The following is a 16725-nucleotide window of genomic DNA, read 5'->3' as shown; positions in this document are numbered from 1 at the left end:
GGAAAGCAGCAAAAAAGGTAGATGACGAGAAATAATTTTTCTGGCTTTACTTATAAGAAAATTGCAAATAACGGTTGTTTATTGAAGATCCTATTGTAACACAGATCAAAATTATAGCAACTTTCAGATTTAGACTTTCTGTAAGGGAAGGCAGAAGTTGTTTAGGAAAGCTAGGCATAAAAACTGCTGATGAGGTGCCCGAGCAGGCCACTTTTTTGGAGGCTGATCGTGCTTTGGTTCTGCACATAGACGGTTTTCAGAAATCCTTTTTTGACTGACCAACTACTAACGTAAGCAGTACTTCTGTCAAAAGATTTCTTCCTGGCCTCTTGATGACACTCAGTATCTGGAAACCTCAAACAGGTGACAACTGTGTAGATATTCTGGGTAAATCTGACTGGTTCACAGGGAAAGCCAGGCCGCATCCCGGTCTCGCAGCCGGGCTTGGTTGCTTGGAAAAGTGACAACCAGCAGCACCGCAGCCGGGTAAGCCTGGAAGGAAACAGAGATGCAGATGACCCAGTATCTGTTCCATTCATTTCCTTGGGAGGGGATTTACTATTTTTGCTACTTTAGCTTATGCTGGTGCTCCGAGTGCAGTAAGTTATACAATGTACAGTGGTTTATGCCAGTGTAAGCATATTTATATTTGGGCTTCTGCCACAGAAACTCCTTTTAAGAAGGAAATCAGATCTCATTTTTCTGTGCAGGCATAAGTTTCTCTTGGATTAAGCTCATGAAAACTACATACAGTTGCATATTGTCCATTAAAAATAGGAGTAAAGTTCGAAATAAGGTGTCTGAAGACAAAGTATAAAATTGTAAGCTAATTCTGTAGGTTTCTGAGACAAAATATCTGGGTTTGGAGAAGGAATCTGAGGGACCCAAGCCTCATATGTATACGAATGCATATGCATTTTTTCCATATTTTTGTTGAGCCATTTGTTTTGATGTCATCGCATATTGTTTTATTTTCTTTAAAGGAATCTGGCATGTGAAATGTATGTATATCCGTGCCTTAGCTAAAAATGCATTTTAACTAGTTCGTATATCAGCAGTAGCATTAGAAGTTCAACTATTTCTGCATAAGGATTTTGCATAAGGACTGAGGAAATAATTCTAAGAAACTTATTTTGTGTGGAGTCTTTCTGGGTTTTATATTTTAATTTCCTTAAAATGTTTTTTGTCTGAGGTTGGGGGTTTTTTTTGTTGCTTTCTCAAAGAGCTGGCAGGGTGAACGGCAGCTGTAAACCTAAGGGCAGGCTGCAAATTTTTTCTTCCAAAGCCTTCCTTTCATGTTTAGCCAAGTGAGAGACATGGAGTGAAATGTAAACTCCGGCTCGGCGTATCCTCACGGCCTTCTCTCCTGCTGAACAGCCGGAGGGGCAGAAGGGGGGCTGAAGCCGCCCAAGGCTGCTCCTCGTGATGGCCCAGAAGGCACCGGCCATGAGCCACGGCTCCCAGCTTGCGCAGAGGAGGAGGAATGTGAAGATAGTGCTCGAGGGCCCATGATACCGTACCACTGAGAACGGTGCTCCCCATTGCACCCGCTCCTTCTTGCTTCATCATCCCCCTGGGACAGAAGGAAAAGGCATTGGCTTTACTTCTCTTCCGAGTAGTTTAATCGTTTCTCTTTAATCCCTGGCAGTCTGACTGAGAACTAAGTGTGTGTTTTGTTGAACTTTGTTCTGTTTGAAATTATGGACTGGAACCGTTTTTATTTAACGTGGGAAACAAGCTTTGTAGAAACTTCCTGTAAAATATAAATTATTCCTGTAAAATATAAACAGATGTTTGTATGTTTGAGTGAAGATCTGTTCATGGGAGGCTTTGTGATAAACTGCATGAATGCAATATCAAGTTCTAACAATTAAATGATGACTAATTGATGAGTTTGATCACTTTGATGTGATCTGCTGTGTTGGCATTCCTGGTTTATTTTGCTTTTATTTGTTTTTAAAAATACAGTTTTTTCTAACTGTATTTTATACACACAACTGATATTAAAGTTCTTCCTCAGTACGGGGACATAGAAAGCGTTCTCCTGGGATAACAGGGCAATTCCTGGGAGAACTCCAGCTGTTCCCTCAGTGCAAGGGAGATGAGTATCTCTTCTAGTAGCCCTAATTGCCTGGGGCGCTTTTTCTACCAAGTAGTTCTTTGGCTTGTAATCACTGAAGGGCTGTAATATTTTTTTGTTTATTTGTTTGTTATTGGGATGGAAGTGGATAAGTGAGCAGTGTTTCCTCTCTTGTGTAGAGGTGTGTTTCTTTTTGCTTCCAGCCTGCCCTCTCCCCCTGAATTCTCTCTCTGCAGTTGTCCGTACTGCATCTACACTGACTGCTTTCTCCATTCTGTCTGTTTACTCTGCAGAGAGCACATAGGACTAAAAAACACGTATCTACAGTATTTTTTTAAATTCTTCTATTGTGGCCATGAATTGCCCCTTCAATCAGTTGAGGCCCGCAAATTCTGCAGTTGATGTCTTAGTCTTTTTCCCTATCTAGGTTTATAGAGAGTATGCCAGTGGTGTTTACATTCTGCACTGATGCAGTTAAGTTTGATCATGAAGAAAAACATTATTTGCTTCAGTCTGAAGATCATCAGTTTTTGTGAACAATTGCATGGATCCTGCTAATATAATAGTTTTAGTACCCATCCCAGAAGCAATAGAATGAACTGATTTTTCCTGTATTCATATGTAAATGTATGTACCTATGTATATGCATATGGTTTTCCTTTAACTGTTTGAATAATTTTCTTTCTATACCAATAAGCTAATCTTTAAGATATTTATCCATTCATGAAATTATTAATCTGTTTATAAAATCATACAGAAAAATTAAAGATGTCCATACAAAATGGTTTCTAATGGTTTCTATTGGAAGACAAAAATGGGAAATAAATTGTCAAGCACTCTGCCTTCTGCCCAGTGAGACAGACTCAAAGTAGTAATTCCTTCTGACAACTTCCTTGCATTGTGTGTGTATCTGTTGAGATATTCCAAGTGCAACTCCAATTTACAAGCTGAGCTGGTAGAATACTTGAGAGTAGAGACATACCACATGGTGAATAATATCGTCAATATTGAATTGCATTAAAATTTGCCTTTTCCGTAAGGGATGGCATTAAAGACGTGAAATACTGTGTTCCAGTTGACTCTAAATGCTATCTTTGCATTGGAAAGACTGTCTTAGTAATGCAGGTTATTGCCATTTGCATCATTAGCAGAGTGAGCTCCCCTCTAGTTAGAGAGAAAAGAGAGTTTTGAAGGCAGTAGCCCTAATACTAGAATTGTAGAGTTTTATGGCTCACTCTTGCAAAATGTGGAGACACGGACTGAGCAATTAAAAGTAATACCTGCAGCGTATACAAAGGAGGGTGGCAGAGTATTATATTGTAATCCTTCTGACATGCATTCGAGACCAGCACCAATGACCTATAGTTTTGAGATATTATGGAGGAATCAACTGAAGAAGACCCAAGGATAGACCTTCAACAGTTTTGGGTTTTGTTCCAGTAATTCTTTTTAGCTATGCTTTTAAATAAATAATTAAATTAAAGGGGTTGTCCCAGGATTAAATATCTCACCTTTAATAAAGGGAGATTTGTTTTTCAGGCTGGGAAACACCTCCCTTATGTCCTCATCCTTAGCATTCTCTGAAATAAATAAGGTGAGGAAAATAAGAAGACAGTCAGGCAGAAAACATGCCTTAAAGGTCTTACAGAAAATTTGTTATTCTAGTGCTGCATTTTCTTGCAGCATTTTTCTGTCACATCTCTCAAATCAAGATACTTTCAAGTTTGTTTGGGGTTTTTTTTAATGTTTAGGCTTAGTGAACTAGTACATGAGGGTTAAAGTATTATGGGGTTTTGCCTCTCTTGTGTTTAGCAACATTGTAGCATTACTGAAAATCATAATGAAATTTTGGGAGATGTTAAGACTGAGAATTGAAACTCTTCCTACGTGTTTGGGTAAAATCAGTAGAAACATTGCAATAAAATAATTTTATTGTATTTAATTTTACTTTGCAATTTGATACAGTTTCATTCATAGTCTCCCAAAGAATGTAATATAAATTCTAATTAGTAATACTTACCTAATTCTAGTGACTTTTTTTTTTTTTCTTCTTCTTCTTTAGGGTGTACCTCAGTTACCATGTGCCAAAGCATTGTATAACTACGAGGGAAAAGAACCTGGAGATCTTAAATTCAGTAAAGGAGACATCATCATTTTGCGTCGACAGGTGGATGAAAATTGGTATCATGGAGAAGTCAATGGCATCCATGGCTTTTTTCCTACCAATTTTGTTCAAATTATTAAACCTTTACCTCAACCTCCGCCTCAGTGCAAAGCACTTTATGACTTTGAAGTTAAAGACAAGGAAGCAGATAAAGACTGTTTACCATTTGCAAAGGTAAAAACAGAATATTTTTTGAATAATTTCATTCACTTGGGTAAGAAATAATAAGACTGTTCTGTATTCTTGTCTGCGTTTTTTTTTAATGGAGCTGCACAAATATGAAAAGGGCAAGTAATTCTGCAGGTATTTCTCCTATGTTGATTAGTTTTGCCTTCCTTCTCTTCCTAAATTATGTATAATTTCTCTGAGGTTTTATTTTTGAGAATGCAATTTTTTATAATTGCAGTAGTAATTTTCTTAATTTATGAGAAATAACCTATGTTACGAATTAAAAGTGTTCCATCTTCTTAAGAAACACTCATTTGAAATTGTTGAATTTGGTACTATTTTCAGCTTTGCATTTAGTAAGTGACATTTTTAGGATATACATACTGGACACAAAGTACTACTAAACTTTGTAATTCTATAATATTACTAATTGCCTTTTAGAAAATATGATGTTTCTTCTTATTTGCTTCTATTGGAATTAATTTTCTGTCTTGCAAGGCACATGATGATACAGAGTTTTAACAGGAATCAGAGCTGTTCCTTTTTTTTAGTTTCTGATTCTTTAGTTTATCAAATTGCACAAAAATGTCACAAGATCAACTGTGAGCTAATCACTTTTCTTGCCTGTTAAAAATGAAAAGGATGGCTAAAATTCTAAAAAGGAAAGATATCACCATGTGGAGAGACAATGGTTAATATTACAGCATAGAACAATACTGTTGAGAATGATTTGCATTAGCTTGCATATTTTAATTAATAGTTGGAAAACTGTTGTTTGCTTTTTTTAAATCTGCTGTCTCGCTTGAGTAAGCATATATGTTTCCAAATATTTTAACTTCCATAGGAAGCAATTAGGTATCTCAGTATAAGCGACAACAATGTTTAATGTGCATGTAAATCCTTTTTTTTATGTAACATACTCAAAACTGTATCTAATCCAAATGCTCCACGTAGATGTGAAAGAAATCGTATCGCTTACCAGTGTTCTTTAGAACTTAAGTAGAAAAGCAACACCTAGGGAAGACTAGGTAATGAGTCAGTTGAGAAGGAAAAAGATTGCGGTTCTGTTGATTAATGCCAAGGACTTAAAGGGGGGCTGATGAATACCATGAACTGAAACACCGCAGGAAGTCTGGCACTAAGGACAAAGTCAGATGGCTGAGATTAGCTGTGGACAGTTAGCTGAACTCTGGCGAAATAGGGAAAGGACTAGCTGGAACCGACTTCAACCCCAAAAGCAGCATGTTCCTGTTAGAGTGCCTTCTCTGCGATTCATGTCCATGTGCCGCCTCTCTGATTACCCATGCCTTATGGAGGGAAATTAAATTAGAAGTTTAATTAGAGCTGGGAGACATAATCACTGCATGTTCACACAGGATGATGTTCTGACTGTAATTCGCCGCGTGGATGAAAACTGGGCAGAAGGAATGCTGGCTGACAAGATAGGAATATTTCCAATTTCGTATGTTGAGGTGAGTAAAGTTGGGCCCTCAGTAAGGTTGTGCACACTGTGTATTTCATTTTCTAAAAGGAAAAATAATCAGTACTGGTGATGATTCTAAAATAACCTGAGATATAAATAGTCTTAGACCTAAATTAATTCAAGATCTGTGTGCTTAGTCTGGGAGAGTTAATTACCTCAGCAATTAAACCAGTGATTTTTACTTAGCTGTTTGATACCTGTTTTCATTGAATGGAATTGGAATGAAAGTATTTGGAGACAGTGTTGTTAACACTGGAGTCATGCCGTCAATCACAAACCACACTTAACTGCAAAATGAAAGCAATCGGCAAGTCAGAGGGATAGTAAGCTTTGCACTGTCCCTAATACCTGTCTCTCAAAACCAAATTAGCACAACTAGAAAGTCAGAGAATGCAGGCAGGTAAAGCATTGACTTCTACATCCAAAAGATGCTTATATAAAATTTTCTGTATCTTCCTGCATTTCTTATATGAAATGACAATTTACAGTGAGAAAGTTTCCCCAGCCTTTAAAAGTTTAAGAGTTGAAAGCTATATCTTCTGTATGGAAGGACATAGGTGATTAAGAACAGTGTGTACAGCTGCAACAATGATTGTTAAAATTTGCATTACTGAAAGATACAGAGGTTTGGAATAATGTTTGTCTTTTTCTGATAGGTATCCTATGGGTACTTGGTAAGATACACTTCTCCCACAGACGAGATTTTATTTAAATAAATGAGGCAGAATGATGAAAGAAAAAAGTCTTTTCACGTTACCTGTGGGATGAGAAATATGTACCACAGAAGAAATGTGTAACCATACTAAGAATAAAGTCAGGTTTTATTAATTCAGTTTCTGAATGTGCTGATGGTTTGAGTACTTCTTAAAAAATGACCGTATTCAACCAACATTGAATTTATTTTTTTTTTAAAAAGGGAAAATATGTGTATTCATTTTTATAGGTTGTTGTAAGGATCTGTGTATCTGGAGATAGAAATTTTCGCATGGCTGAAAAAACAACAAAACCAAAGGGGTTTTAACTTGGTTAGTGCAATTCTGGCTTCAGTTTAAGAAGTTTTTAAAAGCCAATTTAAGAAGTTATTGCCCCTGGCTATTCATTCCTAGCTCCTTGCAATTAACTGCCCTTCAGTTCAGCCAGTAAAGGTTTTTTGTAGTGCGTTTTAAAGTTAAATCACTTGACTTAGCCTAGTTAGAAAAAGCCCTTTCCAGGGCTGCCACTTGGGCTAGCTATTTAGCTAACAACTCTGTTTCCATCTCTAGAAAAGTTTGCAAAATGGAGATATAATCTTGAAAAAAATGTGTGACTGAATATAATTTTTAACATAAATGTATTTCACTGTTGGTATTTTCAGACAAATTCCACCAACTAAGAAAATGTATCTTCAATTAACCCTTTTAGAACAGGCACAAGCATACACTCGCAAATCCCCACTAAAATGATATGAGAAATCTAGAACAGTAAATAATACCCAAAGAGATATTTCAGATCAGATAGGTGGGGTTTTTTTTTCAGTTTAAACTAAACCAAAACATGCTGTGGTGAAGAGCAGTGAGATCTGCAGAAACCATCGATTTGAATTTTGAAATACCTGCTTTCTGAGATTATATAACTGTTGTTCTAGAAAATATGCAGTTTATACAAACCATCCTTATGTATGTTGTTATTAAAGACACCGAAGGTGAGAAGTAATTCATATTTTTGAGGTATTTTTTATATGGTGTTTTTTGTTCTATTTCCCAATTCTGTAATCATTGCCTATTTTTTGTCATAATGACAGACATATCTTTGCCTTTTGTATGTTAGTCCATCCTTTTTTCTCCTTTTTTTCTTTTTCTTTTTTTTTTTTTTTATGTGAATTAGTAGCTGCCTTTACTGGAGATTTGCTGAAGTCGTTGACTTTAAAATAAGTGTAGTCTGTGATGTTTATTCTATAGTATAGGTCTGATACTTGTGATGTATCTTGTATGGTGAGGTCACAGGATAAACTTCAGATATGTTGAAGTCCATGAAAAATTCTGATTATATTTGAGGACAACTTTTTTACCTTGAGGAACATTTTATGACTTGATAATTCTTGTCTGCTCTATTCTTTTATATTGCTTTCACTTAATAAATTTGTGGTAATAACAAAAGCGAAGACTGAAACATTTTGAGAGGAATTTTAATAGTGATTCCATTAAAAGTATAGTTTGTTAACTGAGTCACAAAACATTACATCTTTATCTGTAGACAAATAGCACCATGAAATAATTACTTGTGTCTGTAAATGAAAAATAAATAATGCAAAACATTGCAAAAAATGAAATTCTATTTTCTAAGAAGTGCTAAAACCAAACAAACCTTTTAGTTTTACTAGCATAAGACCTGATTAACGTATCTAAATTACTAGACTTTTGACTGATGTAATTTCAATGTGCTTGCATTAAAAGCAGGTCAACCAGGTTCTTGCACAGTGATGAAATAAAATGCAGTGAGTCTAGAAAAAGTATGATGAAGTTCATAAAACTTATGTTTATCTCTGTTCCAAAGAGAATGATTAATCAGAACTAAACAGACAGTATTAGAATTTTTCTATGTGGAATACAGTTCTGGGTACAGTGGTTTATCACTTAATAAACATGCTCCAAATCTGAAAAGTGCTTAAATTTTTACAAGTTATTTGGCACTCAACAGAACAACTAGAAAAATATAAATGCCTAGAATAGAAAAATAAAAATTGGGGAAAAGGAATCACTTTTCGATCAAAATGTCAGTAGAAAATGATGACAGCTTTTGTTTTCCCAGGTTAAGGTGAACAACTGGTAAACACCTTTGCATTAATCCAGCACCTGTAGCTTTATTTATAAACAATCTTACAGAAATGTAGGGGAAGAAAAAAAACATGAAATGATCTAAAATGTTCACTGTAGTAGCATTTTAAATTCATTGTCACTTTATAGTACTGCATCCATCAGTTAACAAGACATTTTAATCAATGAGAACATAAGATTTTATGTACCTAGTGTGTCAGGTTGGGTTTTTTATTAGCATCTCCTCTTGTACCAAACAGGAGTGTTTCAAAACATATTTATTTTTTATTGTGTCTATACATTTTAGATTGGATTTTAGTCTGGATTTCTAGCATGGTCTTTTTAATGCACTTACTAGGCTAAACTTTGTCTATCACTGTTAAATGATGTGATCTGATTTAAAGTGCTTAGAAAAAAACCATCCAGCTTTTGTAACAATACTAACTCAGAAGAATAAATAAAACCTCTTATGGGAAGCTACCTCTACTTTTTGACTGTTTTGCCTGCCCAGACCTTAAAACAGAAAATCTATGTAAAAAGTGAATGTTGTATATTATGCCTGAAAACTGAGATTGTTAATTTTGAGTAGAAAATTATCACGTAATCCCCACTATACTTGAATGTGATAATCTCAATGTTAGTCCAGTGACAACTTCTGAGTGTTATGGTTTTGATCAATTTCCCTAACAAAACCTGTAATACAGAACTATTTCGTTTGTTTCAAAAATTAATATAAATGTAGCTTTGCTCATGGTTGTGATCTGTTCAAGATTTGTGAAAGGACTCTTCCGTTTATTTGAACAAAATATATTTGTTCCAAAATTTTAATTGCAAAGCTGAGTTTAGGTTTGTAAGCTATTGCCTGTCCTCCAGGATGATGCTTAGCAAAAATAATAGCATCAAATAAGGAGAAAGTTTACCTTAGCTCCATTTATACTTTCCTCCTTTGTTTCCAAACCTATATGAAAGTGAAATCTTGTCTAGAAATTGGAATTTGACTAACAATAGTGTTGGCAATGTGGAAAAGTAACACCGTGGCATATGGTGATGTAGTAAAATTGCACACATAAAAATTTTGAATGAACGTGAATAGAAAGATCGTTTGAGGGAGATAATGGTGTTTTCACTGAATTTCAGAAAGTGATGATATTGAAATTCTAACTATCCACGTGTGAGTGAAGAATGCCTGAAGTCACTTGTAAAATAAGTGCAGTAAAGCACAACTGTAAGAGACCTTGAAATAGGTTGTGCACCGTAGTCTACTTGGTAATTTCTCCCAATGGCTGCAAGCAGGCGAAACCTGTGTGCTGGCCTCGACCCCTCCTGCAGCACTGAGACACGGCTCAGCCGGCCGCCTCTGTCTTGCCCCGTTTGGAAAGTTGTTGTTTCCTGGATTTTGACAGGAAGGGGAATTGGATTTCAGGCTACCTGTTGCAACAAGATTTTGTTGAATGAAAAAAAAAAAAACGAATAAATCTGCATATAAAAGTTAAAGTAAATAAGCTTTGGGTCAAATACGTCTGTTCAGGAAGACAACTGACGTAGAAAATGCAGGAATAGATACAGGGTATTTGTTGCAGAAAGGAATGCTGTATTGAAGTACTTCATAGCATGAGTGGGATGCATTCCCATGGTGACCTTGAATGGTTGCTAGCCATTTCATTGGAGAAGGCATGCAAGTTCTTCATTTCTCTTCTCAAGGAAGTAGTAAACTACACTCTGCAAAATGTTCTGCAACTATTGCTGGCCTCGGGTTGCTTCTAAGAAAAAGCCAGTAATCAGTTCACTTCCATGTTTAGGTTTGTGTTACTGTCTTGTGCTTGCTTCTCTACATAAGAAAGTTCCGTACGTTGCTTATGTTTGAATCAGTCTTGACTCAATCCCATGGGTGAGCCTTAACTTTTCTCTAATAGGTTGTTCGTTGTATAGAAGTAATCAGATTCTGCAGGTGTTAATAGCTTCAGGAGGTAAACAAACATAATTAGGTGCAACAGGTACCTCGGGGTGCTTTTAGCAGAGTGGCTTTTGGTTTTGTTTTTTTGCTGCTGGGTGGCCCCTTAACAATTAAGATTAGGTAGTTCTTGTTTTAGTATTGAGTGCTGCTTTTCTTTCTCTCATCTGTGTGATTTTGTGAACAGGCTCTTTGCTAAATCAGGGAGTACATTAGATAAGGATAGAAGTGGTTGCAGCCATTGTATAAGACAATATGGAAGATACAGATTCTCAGAAAGGACATGAAGAATTTAAATCTGAGTTGGAAAAAATAAAACATGCAAAGTACATGAAATGATTAGCCTGCAAGGTCTTTCTTGATGAAGGGTAGGACCCTGACAGGACGCGAGTAGCAGAGTAGGCTTTTTTTGGTCTTATTTTCTACTTGTTTCATATTCTTCAGCCTCATATCGGTGTTCTGTGATAAAATAATATTGTTTTCACTGGTCTCACAGGTCTGTTAAAAGTATGTTCACTGTAAATTTAAAATTTAATAAATAAAAATAATTATTTAAATAACAGGCTTGCAAGTTAGTTGGAGAAAGCTGTATGGACATATCTTCTGTACTATACAAGTGGTACAAAATTATTTTGTCCATATGATCCATGTCCGGTATTAGCAGGAAGGAAAATCTAGTGTCCACCTTTCTCTTAGGAATGTTTACTACTGTGACATCGTCTTCTATCCTTCCTGTCCTCTTCAGCTGCCTTCTAAAGGCCCAACGATAAGAACATGCAGGAAAAAATTCTACATTCTCATCTTTGTATCCTTTTTCAAATCCTCCATTACACCCTTCTTTCGCTGCAGTATGTTCTAGGTAGTTCTTTCTCTTCAAGCATTTCATAATTTTACTTTTCCTGCTCTTACATCCTTGTAGGTTTTTATGTCAGTTCCTCATTGTTCCAGTAGGTCTAGTTTTGAACTTCATTTGTCTATTTCTTCTGTATATGCATGGAATTTCCTTCCAGATCTCATCTTTCAAATACCACTTGCAAATCTCTTCTGCATTAAAAAAAAAATATATTCTTTATTGTGTTTTACTGTTTCCTATATATCTACTTGTCCTCAGAGATAGGAAAGTGTTCAGGGTATAAGCTCTTGTCATTTGTGGGAGCTACATTTAAATCAGCGTTGAGGCTATTGTGATTAATGATGTGTTATTTGTCTAGTAAAGTTTTGATGGGGTAAAATACAGCTTTAAAACTCTTCATGACTGTAGTAGGTATCTTAAGACTTGTGGAAAAATGGGTAAAATAAGTAGAAGAAATAATATGCTGAAGAACAGAAGTAGTACTTCCACAGCAACTAATTTCATTCTTTCATCCTGATGTTCTTCAGAAAAGATTTTTCCTTTCTTCGTAATCGGCTACGCTTCTCCAAATAAGTGTTGTACAGTATATATTTAGTGGTACTTATTAAAATTAGTGAACTTATTCAGAAAACTGGTGCTGGTGTTACTTCAGCTCATGAATATATGAGAGTTCTGACATTATTGTTTCCAATTGATCTAAAATAAGATTTTATGGAAACAAAAAATGTAGGGTTTTTTGTTTGCCCCTCCTCCGCTTACATAGCTTACATTTCATTGTAAGAAGAAAGTATGTGGGATTCCATATTGCTTCATTGGAAAGGAAGGATTTGTTTGCATTTAATATAATATTACTGTAAAAAAATCAACAAACAGAAAATTTCATTGTGAACAAAAAATCATTAGATAAGCTTAGAAAAAGAAAAATCCATTTGAGGGTTCTTAGACACAGAGATGCTGTCTCTGCATTAGAAAACTCAGAAGCTGAGAAGGTATATCCACAGAATTGCCAATATATGTTTCTTTTCTCATTATACTGTCTTATGCTTATATAGCTACTTGTTGTCAGGCAGTATACTGATGTAGTTGGCTCTTCAGTCTGTCCTACTGTGTTCTTAAATCTGTATTTGGGAAGTCTGTTTTTTACTACTGGTAGTGTTAAAAGATCTGTGCATAAATACCAAGTGGTACTAGGAGGAATGTTTTCAGGAGCCCATGTGCAAAGGTGGGGGCTTATGGTATACTTACAAACAAAACAAAAAAGGCTTAAAATGAAATGAACATTCATGAAGTTTTGTAATACAGATTTTTATAATATAAGGTCAAAGGGGACCGCTGTGATTTAGTCTGACTGCTAGATAACACAGGAAGCGCATAGTGCTGAATTAATCCATGGCTGCACTGGAGCATAATGTCCTTTCTTGATTGAAATTTTACCTCTGATGGGTAGTCCCGGCCAGCCCAACAGTAAGTGTGTTGAGTTTGTAGTTAAAGAGTTGTCCCTCTGTAGACTAAATTGTTACTCTTATGACTAATTTGTAGAGTAGGTCAGTATATCACAGTTTTAAGTTGCATGGTGTTTTTTTAATAAATAAAAAAATACTAATATGTGACTATCTTTTGTAGTTTAACACAGCGGCCAAACAGTTGATAGAACTGGATAAGCCCTCAGGTTCTGCTGTTGACTCTGGAGAAGGTACCTCTGGGACAGCCCACAACAATTCAACTCAAAAGCACACTGATACTAAGAAAAACACCAAAAAACGGCACTCTTTTACCTCCCTCACTATGTCCAACAAGTCTTCACAGTCTTCTCAGAACCGCCACTCAATGGAAATCAGTCCTCCTGTCCTCATCAGCTCCAGCAACCCAACTGCAGCAGCCCGCATAAGTGAGCTGACGGGACTTTCCTGTAGTGCCCCTTCTCAGGTAATTTACATGAAATCAAATGTATTTTTTGTGTATTTTTTTTAAAAAATAACTATAAAGGCTTCTGATCTTGTCAGATTACTTCACATTATTAATTATATGTAATTAATACTAACGTATGCTTTGACAAAGTTTATCTTCCAACATGAGATCATCTAAAGAAAACATTTTGCAACACTTCTTATACAATGCCAGCAAATATTTTTGGTCTTGTAAGCTAATTTTTTTCACAATTGTCAATTTCTAAAGTGCCACAAAGATTTTTATTAAACTGTGGAAACTAGAAACTGGAGTGATTTAATTTCTTGGATATTTTTCTAAATTGAATATGATATTGGATATTAATAAAGCGCATGCAAGTAAAAGGTAAGTTCAACTTGAAAATTACATGAATTCTAGAAATGTACCATATTAATCTGATTGTGATAAGTAGAAATATTTATCTGGCTTTATTTATTTGTTAATCTCCTGTTTCTTCAAAGCTTTTATGTCACAACATATCTGCAAAGTTTCTGAAACATCGGGGGAGGAAAAAGTGAGCAGTGTGATCCAATACTGCTTGTATGAGTATCTAACAAAAAATTAGTTCTAGTCTAAAGTTATAGATAGTAGACTACTAGTGATTTTGACCATGAAGCTTACAGCTGTGTCAAAGCCAGCTCTTATTAAACTACTCAAAACTGACCCTTCTGTTTTTTTCTTCTTTGACAGGTTCATATAGGTACTACAGGGCTAATTGTGACTCCACCTCCTAGCAGCCCAGTCACAACAGGGCCTTCATTTACCTTCCCATCAGAAGTTACCTACCAAGCCGCTCTTGGTGTAAGTACCATTTAAGAAAACCCAGCCTTCACATTTGTCTTTGGTCTGTACAGTCTTTTGGGTTTTTTTTTTCGAGTTCTGATACACTGATCTGAAATGATGATTTATGATGATTGTCTGTGTGATAGACAATGGTATGAATTGGAACTATAGCAAAAGCATTATTGATACAATAATGTTTGCATCCTGTCATGCATATCCATTTTTCTATCTTTCCTCTGTCGTTTCTCTGTAGTAAACACAAGAAGCACGCTTCCTTCCAGAAAAGTGTTTCTCTTCAGTGCGAGTAGGAAAGAGATTATACTGGGGGGGGGGGGGGGGCGGTTAGGGGAAACAAGCAAGATCTAACAAAAAACCATCAACTTGAGACCACAGCTACCAGATAATTCTGTCTTACTTGCCTCAATATTATCAAGATTCTCTGAAATAAGTTTCAAAACTCTGCTTTCTCCTAATTAAATACAATGATTTTAATTGTGTGTATGCCTGTGGCAGATGAAAAAAAATCTAGTATGTCCAAGTTAGGTTCTTGGAGGTCAATATGAAAAACTGTTGCAAATGGCCATCTTTTAAAGGAAACAACACATTGCAATGCTGTTTCATTTGGACAAAGAATTCAAAAAGTGCAGGATTTCATTCCAAAACCAACTGAAATTCTTTGTTTTGCTATGCTTGTAGTGGAGACGCTCTGGAATGTCCTATATCATACTGCACTTATCAGAGCTTGACCTTAACTGCAGTAAAGATTGCAGAGATCTTCAAGGGAACTTAATATGCCTTTATTTTGATCATAGGAATTCTTGAAATTTAATTCTTGTTTCAAGTCCAAAAGTTGTGCCCCTAACCTTTAGGGGGAGGGGCACAGTTGAATAAAAATTCCTCAGTTAAAAAACAAACAAACAAACAAAAAAACCCACCCAACCACACAACAAACCAAAACCAAACAAGCAAAACAAAAAACCCTAAGGCTTGATCTTGTTTAGGTGTCTAATTATCCTTGCAGTCTTTTAAAGCAAGTAAAACATGATGAATAGCCTTGCTGCTAACTTTATCTGGTTTTGTTTTCAAGTTTTGGCATTTGGCTCATTTTACACATTTGTCTGCAAGATCGAAGGCAGAATTGTCTGTCTTCTATTATCAATTTTTTGTTGTTTAAGTAAATGCTTACGTGTGGCTTGGTCGCAGCTGAGAGGTTGCATTTCGACAGCTTTCTTTGAGACTCTTTCAGTCCTTAAAATCATTATGCTGTTATTTTCTGAATTATCGCCAATACTTCCTTCTGGCATGGTAAGCACATTCCAGAACTGGGTACAGTACTGCACAGTCATTTTCATTGATGAAAATATTGATAGTATGACCCTTTCACTTTTGTCCTGTTAGTCTGATGTCTATATCTTGAGAATTTGCATCCATTCGTTTGACCTGAGTGTAGCAAAAAGTTTATGTTCAGCTAAATATCCACCATGATCCCACAATTTTTTATCATCCGTAGCGATGTAATAATTACTCTCATCCAAGTAAATGTATTTCTCTTTCTTTGTTCTTTAGACAGATGACCTTATTATTGACAGTTATACGGACAGCATGCTTGTGCCCTGCCTTACTGAGTAATGCAGGTTGCTCTGTAGCAATGCTTTGTCCTCTTATTGTTAATGACTCCTTCAATCAGTAGATCATCTGTGTAATCCTACTGTTAAATGTATGTTAATCTTGAACCAATTAATAATCTCCTTGTATTTAGATTCATATTATAAAGTCACAGAGTGGTTGAAGTTGGAAGGGACCTTTGGAGGTCATCTAGTCTAACCTCCCTGCTCAAGAAGGGCCACCGAGAGCCAGTTGCTCAGGATGGCGTCCGGACAGCTTTTGAATATCTCCAAGGATGGAGACTCCACAACCTCTCTGGGCCACCTGTGGCAGTGCTCGGTCACCCTCACAGTGAAAAACTGTTTCGTGATAATCAGACTGAACTTCCGGTGTTTCAGTTTGTGTTTCAGTGGGCACCACTGAAAAGAGCATGGTTCTGTCATCTTTGTACCTTCCCTTCAGGTATTTATAAACATTGATGAGATTCCCTCTAAGCCTTCCCTAGGCTGAACAGTCCCAGCTCTCTCAGCCTTTCCTCATAGGAGAGATGTTCCAGTCCCTTTATTATTTTAATAGCCCTCCACTGGACTCTGCAGCCTGTCCCTGTCTCTCTTGTACTGGGGAGCCCAGAACTGGACAAAGTACTCCAGGTTTGGCCTCATCAGTGCTGAGGAGAGAGGAAGGATCACCTCCCTTGACCTGCTGGTAAGGCTGCTCCCAATGAAGCCCAGGATACTATTACCCTTCTTTGCCACAAGGGCACATTGTTGGCTCATGTTCACCTTCGTGTCCACCAGGAAGGACTCCCAGGTCCTTTTTTTTGCATATGAGATATACATATAATACTAGAAAGAATTAGCTGCTTATGTGCTAATCCATGTAATCCTGTATTCTTCTTT

The 16725-nt window shown here is 36.3% G+C and overlaps 1 protein-coding gene across 1 annotated transcript in view; it reads left to right on the top strand.

The window, feature by feature from the left end:
* The window catches only part of SH3RF1 (SH3 domain containing ring finger 1), a gene marked incomplete at its 5' end in the record, with an annotated part of 87887 nt that overhangs the window by 49310 nt on the left and 21852 nt on the right, over positions 1-16725 (top strand). The window contains 4 exons of the mRNA XM_082482958.1: positions 4143-4418; positions 5789-5884; positions 13115-13417; positions 14129-14239. Of these exons, the coding sequence (XP_082339084.1) occupies positions 4143-4418; positions 5789-5884; positions 13115-13417; positions 14129-14239 (786 nt within the window). The remainder of the gene's footprint in view (positions 1-4142; positions 4419-5788; positions 5885-13114; positions 13418-14128; positions 14240-16725) is intronic.

Source organism: Vanellus vanellus, assembly GCF_965231255.1.
Source record: "Vanellus vanellus genome assembly, chromosome: 4".
In the NCBI taxonomy this organism is placed as follows: Eukaryota; Metazoa; Chordata; class Aves; order Charadriiformes; family Charadriidae; genus Vanellus; species Vanellus vanellus.
Note: the sequence above shows the minus strand (reverse complement) of the source record. Positions and strands in the feature narration are given on the sequence as shown.